General features: G+C 42.8%; 1 protein-coding gene across 5 annotated transcripts in view; it reads left to right on the top strand.

Annotated features, from left to right (window-relative positions):
• The first annotated feature begins 239 nt into the window (after positions 1-239).
• Positions 240-17,616, top strand: part of POC5 (POC5 centriolar protein) — a 47,029-nt gene continuing 29,652 nt past the window's right edge. For 2 of the 5 annotated variants that reach the window (XM_067569095.1, XM_067569093.1), the window contains exons 1-3: positions 240-495; positions 3,791-3,891; positions 10,017-10,167. In XM_067569095.1, coding sequence (XP_067425196.1) covers positions 3,808-3,891; positions 10,017-10,167 — 235 coding nt within the window. In that variant the 5' untranslated portion in view covers positions 240-495; positions 3,791-3,807. The remainder of the gene's footprint in view (positions 496-3,790; positions 3,892-10,016; positions 10,168-17,616) is intronic. The other 3 variants (XM_067569094.1, XM_067569096.1, XM_067569097.1) reach the window with 3 other exon arrangements.

Raw genomic sequence — 17,616 nt, 5'->3', positions numbered from 1 at the left:
ACACCCAGCAGCAGTCACGTGGAGAGACCAAACGAGCTCAGACACCTGGACAAATATGGCCGATTTTGCATTTCCACTTCCGAGGGAAGGAGGATTCCCTGAGCAAAGATGGCCGCTTTTGTGCTTCCGGTTCAAAGGGGGACTCTGAGTATGACCGATTTTGCGGTTCCGGTTGGAGCCGGGGTCCGGAAGTGGACGCGATAAAGCGCCAACAAGCGGCCCACAAGTGGAATGAGAGGCGAGGCGGGAAGCCCAAACAAGCCGGCTTGGCAACGGGTAAACAAGTGCTGAGCTGTCAATCACAGGCCAGCCGAGCGGGACCGCCCTAAACCGGCGCGAGCAGCTCCTCAGCCAACAGCCGCTCCCCACTCAGCTACATACGGTATAATACATTGGCCGTTTAAAACTGGCAAGCTCCCGTGACCCACCCGTCACGCGCCTGGCTCGGACGTTGGCCCAGGCTGAGGCCGGACGGAGGCAGGGGCCGCGCAGCAGGTATGGGGCGGTCGCGGGTGCCCAGCAGGGGAGGCGGAGTCCCCTCCCCGCCAGCCAGCCTCCCTGGGGGAGTCAGACACGGGGTGCTCTGCTCTGCTCTGCTCTGGCGGAGGAGAGGGCGAGGGTGCACGCTGTACAGGGGAGAGTCCCCATAGCTCCGTGAATGTGCAGACCCCCGCCCCGCAGCCACGGCCCCCTGCACAGCCCCCGCCCCATAGCCACAGCCCTGCCTGCCCCATAGTCACTGTCCCGAGTCCTCCCACTAACTCATAGCTCCTACTGATCCCCCTCCTTCCCCTATAATTCAGCTCCAACAGACTAACTGCCCTGACCCGTAACTACCGTTGCCCCCTTGCACCAGTATGCACTTCGCCGAATTTCCCCTGTCCACCCGCCTCTTATTCACAGCAACCCCCACTGTTGATTATACATGAATCCCATTCGCATCTTTGTGATTTTTATCTGCACCTCCATGTCCATTTGTGATTTGAGATTTTCATTGCAATCCTGCCCACGTGTGCATGGATGAGTCTCCCCCTTGATTCTGCACTCCTGTGACTTCTCCAGTTACCGGAGATCCTCTGCACTATGGCCATATACAATTAGCTTTATGGGTGGCAATTGCCCTTATTAGCAGTGTCCTCGAGCTTACTACCTGTGCAGTTATCCACAGCCCTCACCGAACACTAACTTTCCACCCCAATGCTTCAAATACAGTAATCCACTTTCCCAACTATTTTCTCAGTTGTCCATTTTCCCACCCCCTATAGACTTTTGATGACTCAATTGCCCCTCCTAATCCGCACATCTCAGCTGTATTATTATTCAGTCTGGCTTTGATCTCACTAGTTCCCTAACTCTTTGTAGCAGTTCAGTTGTTCAAACACCATTTGGAACAACTATACTAGTGGTAGTAATGGTAGAAGCTGTAGAGCAGACATTACTTGGAAATTCCAAATACAAAACTTAATAGTATAGATGTCACCTGTCTTTGCAAACTCAGGTGTGTGTAAGGGGGTAAAAAAAAAATGAAGTGAACTCCACTTTATATATAGAGAGAACTGATTTTCTTTTCTAGCCTCCTAAAAGAGTCCCCTACTAGAACTGTGTCAATATCAGGTTATTTGCAAAGTGCTACACTTACTAAAGAAAAGTGAACATTGATCTCAAATGTCACTTAAAATCAAGTGCTTTACCCAGTGAAATCAAAGCAAATAAGTTACTTCTGCCCTAGTACCCTGATTTCTGAAAATAACGGCCTCAATGCAGTAAGTCAGTCTTCCTGTTTTATTTTTAGTGTGGGTTTCTATTATGAAATTTTATTCTTCTGGATATAAACTGAGAGAATTCCAAAATTTCAAGTATTCTGGAATTTTTCATTCAAGTAAGACCCGAACCTGAAACAGACAAATCTTGAGTTGTCTTAATTACACAACAAAATGCACAGTGAAGTAGTATGAAGTGTTGGAGCAAATACTTTGAAATTTCACTCTGAGTGAGTGTATATACATATTATATGTAATGTATATAATATAAAATTTTATTATATAAAAAAGTATTTATATATAAAAGCTATTATAACTGGCACATTAGTCTTTAGCATTAATCAGAGACTCAGCAGTCCTGTCTCTTTGAGTTTGGGCCAGAAACAAACAAACAATCACATCCTTTAAATTGTCTTTAAAGCATTTTTAAAATGTCAGTTTCTCTATTCTAAGAGTAACTTTCCATTCCAAAGTTATGAATAATTCAAAGGTTGGACATGCTGCATCTCCTCTCTTTGAAGTATTTACAACAGCCACTGAGTACTGAGAATCGAAAAATGTGAATTTCAGCAAGGGGATCAAGCATCCTAGGACTTTCAGTCTCTAACTTATTTTAAATGAGTTAAAACAAATTCAAAAACATTGTGGAGAATGTAGCTTAAATCTTTTCTCTTTCTTTTTCCATTACTATATTGATCTTGGAGTTTATTGTAGCAAATGTGTTCTGATGTCTGTGTGTGCTGTCCTCCACAAGCGTGAGTTTGATCCCTGACAGGATGCATATGCATCACTGAATTCAGTGCAGCTCTATGTGAATGTAAGGATGTACCCATATGGAGTCAGTTGCCCGACTGGAGCCTATGATTGCTAACTAAGCAGTGCTCCCATTTTTAAGTCCATTTTATAAATTGAACTACTGTAGCACTGCTCTTTGCAATGTGTAAAGCCCTAACCAAATTTCCATCAAATGACTGCTTTTATGGGTTTATAGTTGGTTGTGTAAAAGTTCAGTTTGGTGAAATCCTTGCATACATGATCTCTGCCTACTAACAATTTTCTTCCACACACTAGAAAATTAGGGAAGTTACTTTCTACAAGCGTTGAAAGTAAAAACAAAACAACTATACTAGTGGCAAAAAAAACGTATGCGGTGCAAGCAGAGCCTCTGTATTTTTTTGAAAAATCAACAAGCTTCTGAAGCTGTTTAAACGATACTAGACAATCAATCACTTAGCCTGAGTAATGGAGACTCCCCTCTCTTTAATGTGCAAACAGAACTTCCATCCATATTGCTACGTATAACTAGGGGAATAAGACACTATCTAGTTGCTTGTCATTTTGAAAACAACAATGGAAATACAGATACTTAAAGCTGGTTACTTTCTGCCAATTTAATAACATTTGAAGGAATACTGGTATATTAAAGTATATTTTCAGAAAATATGTGTGTAAAAACTAAGATTACATACATGAAAAGATTAGCAAGAAAATGTTTTCAGTTTTCTTTGCGTACTTTAATTTTCACCTGTATAGAGAGCCAGTTTCTCCTGTTGTCTTTGTAGTTCTTTTTATGCAAAACCCTTCCCTCTTGCTATACAACCACCTGCATGAACGTACTCTACACACAACTTTCCTGTTCTCTCTTGCTCAAGCGCAGCTTAATATCTCTCTCACATGCACAGCAGACAACCACAGCCCTGCCATACACTCACTAATCAGCCCTTCAGCCTCACAAATTCATACTCTTACTTGATTCAGTAGCCATGTGTTTATTCACCCATTCTCTTCCACATACCTTAAAATTAATCAGTTTTCTTCTGTGCCACCACAAAATCTATGGCCTCTCAGCAGGTGTTCTTCAAAGCTGTAGTAGGTCAGCACCTTTCTTCCAGGTGAGCCCCAAGGACTTCAGCTGTTCCCCTTCCCAGGTCCCAACATGGGGTCTACCCTACCTCACTTTCTTGTTTAGGGAAGGGCCACAATCATTTGTTGTTACTAGAAAATGAAGTTCAACTTCTGCTATTTTATAGAATTGTCTTTGTGCAGAATGTCATCAGATGAGGAGACAAGCACAAGTCCAGTTTTGCCAAAAGACTCAGATCGAGGCAGTTCTGTCTCTTCAGATCTTCAGGTAGGACAGAAGCAACTGCATTTGAACCTCTTTTATGGCATTTTATTTGACAAAGTAATTGTGAAGAAAAGCGATGAATAACTTGTTCATCTTTTTTAATTTTCATTGAATTTATCCATACAGTAGAGAAATAAAAATGTTAATGGAAGGAAGCAAAATAGAAAATAAGCAAAATTTGAGTTTTTATAAGCAAATAAAGCATTGCTAATTTTTGCTTAGCAAAGATTCACGCGATGTAATTGCACAAAAAATGTAATATATGGAGCACGTTTCTTGATTTAAGCTTGAGACGGCACATTGAACAAAAAGTAAAAAAGCGCTGCTGTCTTACAACTGTTCTCACTGGTGTACATTACTAAATTAAAACAATAAAACTGATATTAAGGACAAAACATTGTTCTGCCTTTTGACCTTAGTGGCTAGCCAATATTCAAGATCTTGAATGTTGTTTCTGTTAGGAGGAAAAATTGATGCTAATAGTTTCTTTGATGCAATCCTATTCATTATGCACATTCTTTGTAAATATTCCCTTTCCCTGTACACAGTAGGAATCAAACATAAGGCAGTTTCTTTTGATATTCCAAACCTCTTTTTCCAATAAGCACTCTGCCCAAAAAGTTCTCTTTTCTTTCTTTCAGCGTCTTGATGCAAATAATTCTTTGGCTGTCCTTAGATTTCTGCTGCCATGTCTTTCTATTGTGTTTCTGTCTGTGTCTTCCCACCTCCCACACTTCAAAAAAAATACCCAGTCTTCTGCATTTGCATTCTGCTCCCAGTGAAGCCCATCTGCCCACATAACTCAGCTCTGGACCAGCCTCACCTGAATGAAATCTTGGCCCTCTCTTATGTAAATGGCAACATTTCATCCTTTGTCTGTTCTGTGTGATGAGGCTTGATTTAGAAAATATAGTAATATTGTTGTTTTTATAGATATAGATAATGTCTTCTGCTACCTTGGAGATTCTTACAGAGATTATTATGGTGGTGTAGTTCTTCTTTTCAGCTTACACATAGGAATTCTGTAACCCCTTTCAACAGAAATATCCTGCTTAGTAATATCAATTTTCATGAGTGTAAAAGGAGATTATCACAGATCTGGTTATGTTCCTCTTGTTGATAGCACATCAGATTGCTGTGAGGGTCCACACCCTCAATATCCTGTGTGCTCTAAGCTTCCCTGGCAATGAGGAGGCTGCAGCACTATTTCCTTCCTTTGCCTCTCTGACACACTTCCTTTGCACTGACTCTGTCTGCTACCTCTTCATGAAAATGGAACCATGCAGCCTTCCTGCCTTAGGCCCTCAGGACCATCACTGACCCACAAGATACCCTGGCCTAGTAATTCAAATTCACCCTCTCCCAGAACTCCACCCAAATCGTTGAGCCTTCCAGTTTCCTTCTTCAAGAGGCCAAATGGTATGTGGCATGTAACAGACACTTTGCTCAGAATTTGAACACCATTATACTCTGCTTAACAAATAATGCACAAGAGTACATATATTTTAGTAAACAACTAACATACTAAATTCAGTGTTTCTCACTAGCTCATCCTTTCCTTGGAGTGTTAGATGGACTCCTGTGACTGAGTGACTGGGTTGTTAAACGAGGTGAAGAGTGTGTACATTTCAGCAATTGGGGTTGGCAGAGTAAAAGTATGTGTATTAATGGGGCATATTGGGGCATTGCTGAAGAGGACAGAGTTAAGGTTGCATAGGCAACACCTTCCCTGTGCATATCATGGTTTTCAGAAGTTTGAGTTTTGCTCAACTGAATATTGTGCAAGGAGACGACAAACCACCAAACATCCTTAACTCTGAGTTAACATTGTTTTTTGCCTTTGAATTTCCTGTTTTTGTATTGTTTTTCTTTGAACAGGAAACAATGTGTTTGTTGGTGGGAGTCAGTAGTCATTTAGGCAGTCATACATATCATGTCCTGCAATTCGTGCACTGAGCCAAATTATCTTGTAGTCACTAATCCCCAAATCATGGAGTACTCTTTGCTTGTAAACTTTCTGGATCATGAGGTTGCAGAAACGCCCAGAATCCACATCCAGGCAACCCTGGCAGCACATTCATTCCCCCCCCGCCAATTAGTCAAGGTACCTGTGCTGTCAGTTCCAGACTTCCACCCTATGTATTTTTGGAAACACCAAATTAATCTGTCCCAAGATCTGGCAATACCCACTACGGGCTAGTACAATACAGATTTTTCCTTTAACTCCCAATTGAAGATTAGGCTTTCCTACCACCCTGTGCCCAGCCCTTCCACAGCAACAACCACTCTCCTTAGCCCCCATATAAGATCCTCTGGATCTGCCCCACCTGATATAACTGTGACCCGTCCCGTGCCCAGGGTAGCCCCCTGAAAATGCCAAGGTCAGGGCAGGCTGCAAACGGAGAGCAGATTCTCCTAGCACTGTTGCGTGGCACTGAAGCCAGACTTCCCAACCAGCTACAAACTGCACTTCTGAATCCTCACAGAAGCCAGTACACAAATATGCACAGCCCCCTTCACTGCATTTCAGCTTCTGGCTCCCAAATCAGCACTGGGTCCAGTAACAAGACCAGTTATTTAAACTCTATGCTCTTTACTAAAAAGGTTCCCTCTGACCCCCAAGGGGTTAGCCACAGTACCAGTTCAATATGTTTGGATCTTGCCTAAAATACCACGCTGCCAGCCAATCCTTTAGTAACGAAAACTAAAGGTTTATTGTAAAAAGAAAGATATAAACCATAAGAGAAATGTTAAAGGGTCAAAGCAAATCAAATACATACAGATGATTGTAAGTCTATATACATCAAGTTTCTGGGAGAATTGTGGAGTTGCAAGCTTGTACAGTTCCTCTGGTATACATCTAACACCTGGATGGTCTAAGTCCTTCAGTTCAGTTGCAAAATGAATAGATCCAGAGGTAGGTGTGTGTCTCCAGCTGGACAGGAACAAAGACAAAATGGTTTATGTAGCTTGGCCTTATATACCCTCTGGCCCTGGCCATGCGGTCTTGTGGAATATTACAAGAACTAAAATGGAGTCCAGAGTCACATGGGCCAATCCTGGTAACTCTTCAGGTATGCCTTCAGCTTCTTCCTGGGCCTCTTGCATCTGTGAGTGTCTTAATGGGCCATTAAGCAGGCTATTGTCCTGCTGCCCTCCTATCTGGGGTGTTGCCCAGGCAGCACAATTTGAAATTGATATCTCAAATATATCTATAACTTCCATTACACATATAACACATGAACATAAACATTATAATCTGATTTAGCATATTATAATCTTTCCAACAGTACTGACATGGCATATCTCACATGAATTATGATTTTGACACACTGATGTTAACCAATATGACAAATGTCCCCCCATCATCTACCTAGCATGAAACCCCCAGCACGAGACTGGTGTAGAAAGAAGTAATCAGAGCTCCTGAATACACCCTCAGCGCCCCCCTCATTCAGACAGTATGACAATAACAATTTTCGCTAGACCAGTTGTTGACCATTCTGTTGTGAACACAGCAAATCTTGCCATAAAATAAAAATACATTAAATAATAGAGACAACATGTAACAAGGAGCACTAGTTATTAAATATTTATTGCACAGGTGTACAAAAATTGTCTAGAAATATCAGTGGTGTGGTGGTCACTGGGGCAGTGGTGTTGCACGTTTCCTTGAACTACCCAGACAAGCATAAAGTGGCTGCATAGAAAGTCTCTTCCCCTGCCCCCCCTTTATTGGTGCATGCACATTGTAATCCTTCCATACTACACACCTATGCAAGTGAATACTATTCAGAATTAGGGTCCCTCAAAGACTTAGTGGGTGCCATGCAGTACCTTGAGTAAAAATTGACCAATTGAGGCTGTTCTGATATCCATCACAAGCAATAGTTTAATCTTTAGCTCTGCACAAAAGATCCCGACTTAGAACCATTTTGGAAAATGGCCATGGGGCAGGACTAACTCCCAACTAAATCATCCCAGCCAGGGCTTAGTCATGCTGGGCTTTAAAAACCTCTAAGGATGGAGACTCCACCACCTCCCTAGGTAACTCATTCCAGTGCTTCACCATGCTACTACTGGAAATAGTTTTTCCTAATATCCAACCTACATCTCCCCCACTGCAACTTGAGACTCCTAGTTCTGTCATCTACCACCAATGAAAACAGCCTAGCTCCATCCTCCCTGGAATCCCCTTCCAGGATTCCCCATTCTTCTCTTCTGCAGACTAAACAAGCCTAGTTCATAGAATCAGAGTTGGAAGGGACCTCAGGAGGTCATCTAGTCCAATCCCCTGCTCAGAGCAGGACTAACCTCAGCTAAATAATCCCAGCGAGTGTTTTGTCAAGCCGCAGCTTAAAAACCTCTAAAGATGGAGATTCCACCACCTCCCTAGGTAACTCATTCACCACCCTCCTAGTGAAAAACTTTCCTAATGTCCAACCTAGACCTCCCCCTGCAACTTGAGACCGTTGCTCCTTGTTCTGTCATCTGCCACCACTGAGAACAGCCTAGCTCCATCCTCCCTGGAACCCCCTTTCAGGTAGTTAAAGGCTGCTATCAAATCCCCCTCATTCTTCTCTTCTGTAGACTGAACAAGCCTAGTTCCTTCAGCCTCTCCTCATATGTCTTGTGCTCCAGCCCCTAATCATTTTTGTTGCCCTCCGCTGGACTCTCTCTAACTTCTCCACATCCTTGTTGTAGTGGGGGGCCCAAAACTGGACAGAATACTCCAAATGCGGCCTCACCAATGTCAAATAGAGGGGAATGATCACTTCCTGTGATCTGCTGGCAATGCTCCTCCTAATGCAGCCCAATATGCTATTAGCCTTCTTGGCAACCAGGGCACACTGCTGACTCATATCCAGCTTCTTATCCACTGTAGCCCCCAGGTCCTTTTCTGCAGAACTGCTGCCTAGCTCGTCGGTCCCCAGTCTGTAGCTGTGCATGGGATTCTTCCGTCCTAGGTGCAGGACTCTGCATTTGTCCTTGCTGAACCGCATCAGATTTCTTTTGGCCCAATCCTCCAGTTTGTTTAGGTCCTTCTGTATCCTATCCCTACCTTCCAGGGTATCTACCACTCCCCCTAGCTTAGTGTCATCTGCAAACTTGCTGAGGGTGCAATCTACCCCCATCCTCCAGATCATTAATGAAGATGTTGAACAAAACCGGCCCCAGGACCGACCCCTGGGGCACTCCGCTTGTGACCAGCTGTCAGCTAGACATGGAGCCATTGATCACTACTCGTTGAGCCCTATGCTCTAGCCAGTTCTCTATCCATTTTATAGTCCATTCATCCAACCCATACTTCCTTAACTTGCTGATAAGAATACCGTGAGAGACGGTCTCAAAAGCTTTGCTAAAGTCAAGGTATATTACGTCCACCGCTTTCCCCACATCCACAGAGCCAGTCACCTCATCATAGAAAGCAGGCAGGTTAATCAGACGTGACTTTCCCTTGGTGAATCCATGCTGAGTGTTCCTGATCACCTTCCTCTCTTCCAAGTGCCTCAAAATGGATTCCTGGAGGAATCCAGGTGAGACTATTGAATTCAAATTTAGACTGGAAGATACTGAACAACCAAATCTCTTTGTAGACATATTTGTAACTCCTCCCAAATATATTTTAATTGTACAAATAATGAAACCTGATTTACTCCTCATTGGCACCTCTGAATAAAACTAGATTTCTTCATATACAGTAAGAATGGTGCACAACAGCAGTAGCAGGCCATCTGATAACTTAAGCGATTTGAAGAAATATTTGTCCAACTCTTGTGGTTTTTTTAAAAATGCATTCAGAGTGCTTCTTATAATATCTGTAAATTTTATTTCAGCTAGCAAAGAACTATTTAGAGTGTACAGTGTGGCCATTATAATGCATTAGCTAGAATACAGTATGGGCTTTCTAAAAGAGGAAATAAGATGGAGCTAAATCATTACCATTCTGACTATTAAATTGAAGGGAAACAGCTGAGCCATGAAAACACAAGTACAATTATTTGTTTCTACTATTTGATACGAAACACTCATTTAAAAGCTAACACACACACATTTTCATTCCTTTCTTCCTGTGTTTGTTTAAAAACATGACAGTAGCATGATTATTTATCATCCTGTTGTGACAGGATGAATATGAAGAGCTGCTTCGTTATGCTGTAGTGACTCCAAAGTTTGAACAGTGTGTCCTGAGGCAGTCTGAGTCTGCTGCAGAACTGACAGCACATGACAGGTTTTCGAGTTTAATGGATGAAGTCATCGATCACCCTAAGACTCCAGGTAGTGTGTGGGGAGAGGGAGAAGTGTGTTTATATGTTTGAGTATAAAAAGAATTTTCAGAACATAGTTCTCAGATAATATCTATTTATGTTATAAAGTAAAGCCTGTCGGTTAATTTGATTTAACATTCTGCCTCTCTATCTCTTCTGGTTCATAAGTTAAACATGCTATTCACAAGCTGCGGATTATTGTTTTTAAAAGTTAATCAGAAAATGTAAATCATGTATAATATATATGTACATGCACGTGCACACACACACGAACTTTGATCTAGACACAATCCTATAGTGCTCTAAAAAGGAAGAATGGGATCAAAATGAACAAATAAACCCTCACTGGGAAGCACCTCAGTGCTGATATTATCCTGCCAGTTTAAAAGGGTTAGGCAATATTTTTTAAAGTACCAAGCAAAATAATATTAATAAAAAGCCTAAAAGTCCAATCTTATGAGCTGCGTACTATCGTCAACTTCCATTGACTTAAATGGGGTTTTTGGGCACTTTGTATCTTGCAAGATCAAACCCTAAAACTTTAATTCAGCCTGTCAAAGGTGATTATTTTCTACTGAGTGAAAATCCTGATATATGGAGTTCCCATTAAAATATTGTTACGCTGAGAGATACTGGCGACTGCATGAATCATAAACATCTTTGAGATTAGGTGTGAATATGCCCTTCAATTAACATAACTGTCAGGATGAGTTAAACAGAAGCTCCTCCCCCCATGCCTGAAACACGGGGGTTGTGAACCCGCCCAGGAGTTTGGACTGACTATATGTGATGCACCCCAAAAGGTTCCCATGGTTGTGAGGCATCTCACCTTCACCTGCCCTTAGCATGAAGCAGTCTTGTTTCTGATTGCAATAGATAATCTCGCTGAAATCAACTGTAACTAGCAACACAGACAGTGCTTTCCACGCCTCCGCAGACCTCGCTTTCTCTGTACAGGTAGTGACTGATACACACCAACCCCCAAATACTCAGAATATTCCCTGCAGTGTCCAGCTGTGTATCCACTGAACACCCATAGAATTACCAAAGGAACAGTACACAGCAGCTGGTACATTTCAACTCAAAATGAGCACTTTGCTTAACATCACAGCCCTTGAAAACAAAATAAGTTTATCAAAGATTAGGAATTCAAGTAATAGTGAGTGAGAATATTGGAAACAAAGGGTTATATGTAAAACAAAATCATAGCACGCTTTCTAAAGACTAAACTAACAAGTTACTCTTGTCTAAACAAGTTTCTTGCCCAAAGTTTTTGTCAGTTTGTTCAACCAAGCTAGTTGAGACCTCTTTTTCTCCCTCAGCAAAGGGTATCTGGGTGTCCCCTTTGACCCTCCAAATATACTCAAGCAAACCTTTGATATGCACTTCAAGAATAAAGTTCTGTTCCCCTGCTGTGTTTCTCTTCCTGTTGGTTCCTTCTTACAGTACTTTGCATTCAGTTCAGACTGGTGATAAGGAATCCTCTCTAAGTGAGACAATACTCAATCTATATGTAAACAGATGAGTTTACATGAGAGACATCTGCTGTCTGACAGAACCTGTTTTTCACCTTTGCAAGTGACCAATACCTTGATACAGACTTTAACATTTTCAGTATATGTATATAGTATCTGTACATAAGTTAATGATATTGATGACTAGTGTGACACCAGCTTTCTTTTGGGACCTTATATGACATTCTTTGGTGAACCAGAATGTACATACTAGAATCAGGAGATACCTGTAACCCCTTTGCACCTCCTTACCAGTTGATGTTAAGGGTTTCTTGAGTCACAGTGAGAGGGTATTGCTGAGTATCATTTTGGTGTGTATGTGTGAGAGAAGAAGATGCAACACACAAACTGAGGACAGACACCAGAGAGAGGCAAAAGCAAAAAGCAAGAAAGTGAAGTAGTAGCCTGTAGATACAGTATGACTAGAAAAAAACAGAGAGCTTTTGGATCTAATGTGGGCTAAAGAGGCTTGAGACTATAAGCTAAAACTGCTCCTTTTGTTCTTTGATCCTCCTTCATTCAGAGTAGCAGGACTATGTACATTCCTTGTTTAAAAAAAATTACATCAGAAAAGTAATTGACTATTACCAGTTTATCCTGCTAACTGAAATGTCTCCAGGATCCTGAACTTTGAAAGGCCATTCAGAACAAAAAGGGACAGCAGTATGATGTTGCTGTCATAGTGGTGGTTTCCATTACCATTGTGTCTAGGACAGTGGTTCTCAAACTTCCTGTATTGTTGACCCCTTTCACACAGCAAGCGTCTGAATGTGACTTCCTGGCCCCCAGGGAAGATCCCCCTTCGTCCCTGGCCCTCATTGGCTCCCCACTCCCTCTTCATTCCTAACCCCTGCACTGTGCCCCTCTTCACCCCAATCTCATGCCCACCTGGGGAAACTGACCTGCATGCACAGAGCAGCTAGCATTGCTGCTTGCTCCCCCTCAAATGCTGCTCCTCCACACCCCCTAGGGGGCTGTGAGAAGGGGGAGCAAGGAGCAATATGAGGGCTCCCTGCATCCAGGTCATTTTCCCCACCTGGGCTGCGTAAGGGGAGCAGCAGCTCCTGATGCTCACCTCACAGCCCAGGTGGGAAAAATGACCTGGATGCAGGGAGCCCAGGCGTTGCTCCTTGCTCCCCCACTCATAGCCTCCTTAAGGCATGTAGAGGAACATTAGGGGGTGGTGAGCAGTATCTGTATCGCTGCTCGCCCCTCTCCCCACCATGTTCCTCTGCTGGGAGGAAGCAGGGAGGCTCACAGTCCTGCATCAGGTCAGGGTTGGGGGCTCACAGTGCCACATCTGGATGGGGTCGGAACTCAGCTCCCGACCCCCAGTTTGAGAACCAATGGTCTAGGAACCCTATTCATGGACTAGGATCCCTGTTGTGATAGGTGCTGTACAAACATCGAATAATAAGATGGTCCTAGCTTGAAGGATCTTATTTTTTATCTTCTGGTACTGTATCATATTGTCTAAACTTTTCAGTTGTTGGTGAAACTAAGTTAGCAGTAGAGAGAGGCCCCACCTTGAAAAGTCTGAATCCAGACTTCCCCAAAATCTGGAGATATTCAGTTGTATGGTTTTGGTTCAGTAGGAAATCACTTCACAGGGGAAATCTGTGAAGGACTCTCTCACTTTAAGATGGCATAAAAATGGCATTCTGATTTCTCCAAACAATTTGGGATGAAGCAATATCATATGAGTAGTTACGATGTAGAACTTTCCCACTAGGGTTGTTTCCTAACAGGAGGTAGAAGTGTCTTTCCATTGGTGATTGCATCATATGAATTGTACTGGCTGATATAATATACAAGGTCCACAAAGTGCACTCTATTAAGATATGGTCTGCACCAAGAACAAAAATTCTCAATTTTTTAAAAAAAGATACTATTGAGATGATGTGCTTTTCTTAAGTAAATGTACACTAGTATTTTGCTAATATGACACCAAAATAAAATAATCTACTTTTCACTTACAGCCACAAGAGTATATTATTTAATCTCTGATGCCAGTGAGAGTATTGCCACTTGGTAATATGCTTCCATTGATGTCTTTGAACTGACAACTTCAAACATAAAAAGCAGTGCTATTTGTTACTTCAGAATATGTTAGGTAATCTTCCCTTTCATCTTAACAACATATACTAACTTCTCTAAGAATATAGCTTTTCATGTTAGAGAACTGTTGTGTTAGTAGTTTGAGCAAAAATAAGCATCAAGAGCTGAAGCAAAGCATTTTGTCTTGTTTAACTTGAAAAGATGCTCCAACATGGAAAGAGCATTGAGCACTAAGTATTTATTAAGAAGCATTTTATCATCAATAGGAATGAGCTGGATGTACACGATGTTTGAATGGTTTAATTTTTAAAATAAACTTTAAAAATTTCAAGCAGTAAAAATTTAACAGTTCATTAGATGTTCCAGGCCATAAGTCAATGTTTTCTGAGCAGCAATAGCAGCTGTGTCCCTTGTACTTACCCTTCTGCAGAGGTTTGGCCAGTTAGTTTGTGTAGTGATGTACCAATTAGCCACATTCGTGCACTCTGGCCAGCAACACCCCTTCTCCTACTCTTTCCCCTACCGTACACACACACGCCACTTGAAGCAATGCTTACTCATTTATAAGAGGAGCTGAATTCCTTAGTGCATCATCTCCAAAGCTTTTCCCCAGTTCAGCATGACCACAGTGAATTCTCTGAACATAAGACTCTATGGGAATAGGTAGAAGGCAAGTTTTTACCCTCTGATAGGAGCACAGGAGTGGCAGGGGATACTGAAATGGAGACACAAGGAATTTGAAAACTGATATTTGAGAACAATTAATGCTGTCATGGAAAGGTTCAAATGCAGTCTGTGGAGTTCTGTGCTTATGAAGCTTATAGAGTATGAAGTGAAACCTGGGATGAGAAGAGGTAATGACAGTGTTGGTGTCCCCTTTATGGGGTGTGTCAGTGCTGTGTAAATTAACAGTAGAAACTGATGTCATTTGGCAATGTGTTTTATCTTGAATTAGCCAAACACTTAAAAAAAACTGGGATATGGATATGATTGTCATGGTAAATTTAAGCAAAATTCATGGAACAATCATGGGGGGGAAAAAAAGACAATCACGTTATGGTCACCGTGAAGCGAAGATGAAGCCGGAGCCTCGCCGCATCTGGGGTAGACAGCTGGAGCCAAAATCGTCACGGAGATTGGTTAAAGTCATGTAATCCATGGCCTAATCATCACCTTAGTCATAGAATACCATGTTCTTCTCTAGCGCCTATTAGAGTGAGAGCAGATACATCTGGGATGAGACTTCACTATGGTACAAATTATTTAAATTCAAAAGAATTTCTCTGGGCTGCAAATTTCCCAGCACAATGAATTCTCCTTCTGTAAAATGGGGATAATAAGACTCGTCCCCTGTAAAGCACTTTGATATCTATGGATAAAAACACTACAAAAGGGCTAGGTGGTATTAAAATGGTGATATTGATCAGTAGGATTCAAACAATTGTAAAATTCTAGAATTCTAGGATTGTTCTAGAACAATTGCTAGAAATCCTTGAGTTGCTGAGCCTGTGAAGGTAAAAAGGGGGAATAGTCCCAATTCTGTACCAGTTTTGAAATAATATTATATAGCAAATCTCATTCCAAACTATACTACAGTTGTTGACCAGAGATTTCAAATCCAAGTCTCCATGAAATCAGTCCCAATGGATACAATTTTCTGGTTCATCGTATGACTTTTTTCAGAATTGAACAAATGTAATCCTCGATGCTGCCATCCTATTCAAGTTCAGGACCTTGCTCTGCAACAGGATTATCTGTGTGTGTAATACTTGGTATAAGTAAAGGTAACAGAATCAGGGCCCATAGACAACCGTTTGCTTGATGATTGCTCTTGCTTTCTTGCAGAGTTTACTACAGAAAGATCAACAAGCTGTCTGTCTACAGAGAGCTGAGAATCTTTAAAGCTACATATACACCACAAATATGCATTTGTTTTCAGTCTGGCAAAACAGACTCTTTACAGTGGCATTTCTAGTATGAAACTGCCAAAACCTTGTGAAGGAAAAGTTTAGTGATAGAATAAGAAACAGATGTTTTTTCCCTGCAGGTTATCTTTCTAAAAATGCTCAGAAACTAAAAATTCTTCTTTGAGTGCTTACTCATGTCGATTCCAAGCAGCTCCATGCTGTGCAGCATTGAAGCCAGTGGGCGCAGAGAGGTGGTGCTGCTGAGGACAGTTGGTACAGCACGCGGCACTGAAGAGGTGGTAGATCCGGGTACCAAGGTGGCACCAGACACTTGTCGGTTGGTCCTGGGTATGGAGGACCCAATGGGCCAAGACATTACCGAGGTGGAGGGGGAACTTAGGGCCTTGTCGTCTTCCTCCCCTGACAAAACGGTAGCGGGGACATTGACCACCCTGCTACCCATAGACAATAGGGCTCACCAGGAGCTCTTGAGAAGGGTGGCCCAAAACCTGGGTCTGCAGGTGGAGGAGGTTCATGAGTCTATAGACCCAGTGGTGGACATTTTGGCTCCGGAGGGCCCCTTGAGGGTAGCCCTGCTTCTGATTAAAATAGTGCAGTTCATGACAAAGACATTGTGGCAGACACTGGCCTCTATCTCACCTCAGCAAAAGGGATAGAGAGGAAATATTCCACCCTTTCCAAAGGGTATCAGTACCTCTTTATCCACCCTCGGCCTGGTTTGCTCATCGTGGCTGCAGCAAACGAAAAGAAAAGGCAGGGGCAGCAGGGCCTGACACCCAAGGTAAAGGAGCCTAAGCGACTGGACTTGTTTGGGAGGAAAGTCTACTCCACTGGGGGCCTGCAGCTGAGAATCGCCAACCAACAGGCGATCCTCCGCAGATTCAAACTCGTGAGACACAATGGCGAAGTTTAAAGGCCACCTTCCAGCTGAGTCCAAAACAGAGTTTGGAGCCATGGTGGAGGAGGAAAAGCTGTAGCCAGGACATCATTACAGGCTGCACTAGATGCGGCAGACTCCGCAGGACTATGACTTCAAGACTGGTCATGAGAAGAAGTTCCTGGCTGCAGTCCACCATCCAAGACCTTCCCTTTGAAGGAGGGGGTTATTTTCGGAGCAAACTGACTCCAAGCTCCACAGCCTCAAGGAGAGAACTTAGAGAGAGAACTAAACTTTCGTAAATTGAATCAGCCCTTCATCACTATAGCAGAAAAGATGAAAGGCCTTCCAGTACCCTCTCAGAGGATTTCATCCTGGATTACTTTATGTATAAGGGCATGTTACAAGTGAGCCAAGGTTCTAGCCGCGGTTCTCATGGTGCATTTCACAAGGGCTCAGGCCTCATCAGTGGCATTCCTGGCTCACATTCCCACATACGAAGTCTGTAGGGCTGCAACCTGGTCTTCTACACACACACACACACACACACACACACACACACACACACACACCTACACACACACACACACTTTGCATTATGGCATTACCCAGCATGCCAGGGACAATGCAGCATTTGGTAGACCCGTGTTCCAGTCAGCACTCTTGTGAGCTCCGCTCCTTCCTCCATTGGTCTGCTTGGAAATCACCTGCTTGGAATTGACATGAGCAAGCACTCGAAGAAAAAACGGTTACTTACCTTCTGTAACTGTTGTTCTTCGAGATGTGTTGCTCATGTTCCTTCCAAGACTCACCTGCCTACCCCCTCTTGTCTGAGCCAATTGGCAAGAAGGAACTGGAGAGGTGGCGGATTGGCAAGCCTCTATATACAGTGCCATGGAGGTGCCACTGCAGGGGGTTCCTGCACCGACCTGACAGGTACCACTGGGGGAAAAACCTTCCGATGACGGTGCATGCGGCGTGCACACACCTGTTTGGAATATACATGAGCAACATCTCAAAGAACAGTTACAGAAGGTAAATAACCATTTTTAAACTTGCATCCAAGACCAGCTCTCAGGATT

The sequence above is a fragment of the Emydura macquarii genome, unplaced genomic scaffold (genome assembly GCF_026122565.2).
Source record: "Emydura macquarii macquarii isolate MOO-44397 ecotype Brisbane River unplaced genomic scaffold, CSIRO-AGI_Emac_v2 contig_2897, whole genome shotgun sequence".
NCBI classification, from domain to species: Eukaryota; Metazoa; Chordata; order Testudines; family Chelidae; genus Emydura; species Emydura macquarii.
This window is presented reverse-complemented; position numbering and strand designations above follow the sequence as displayed.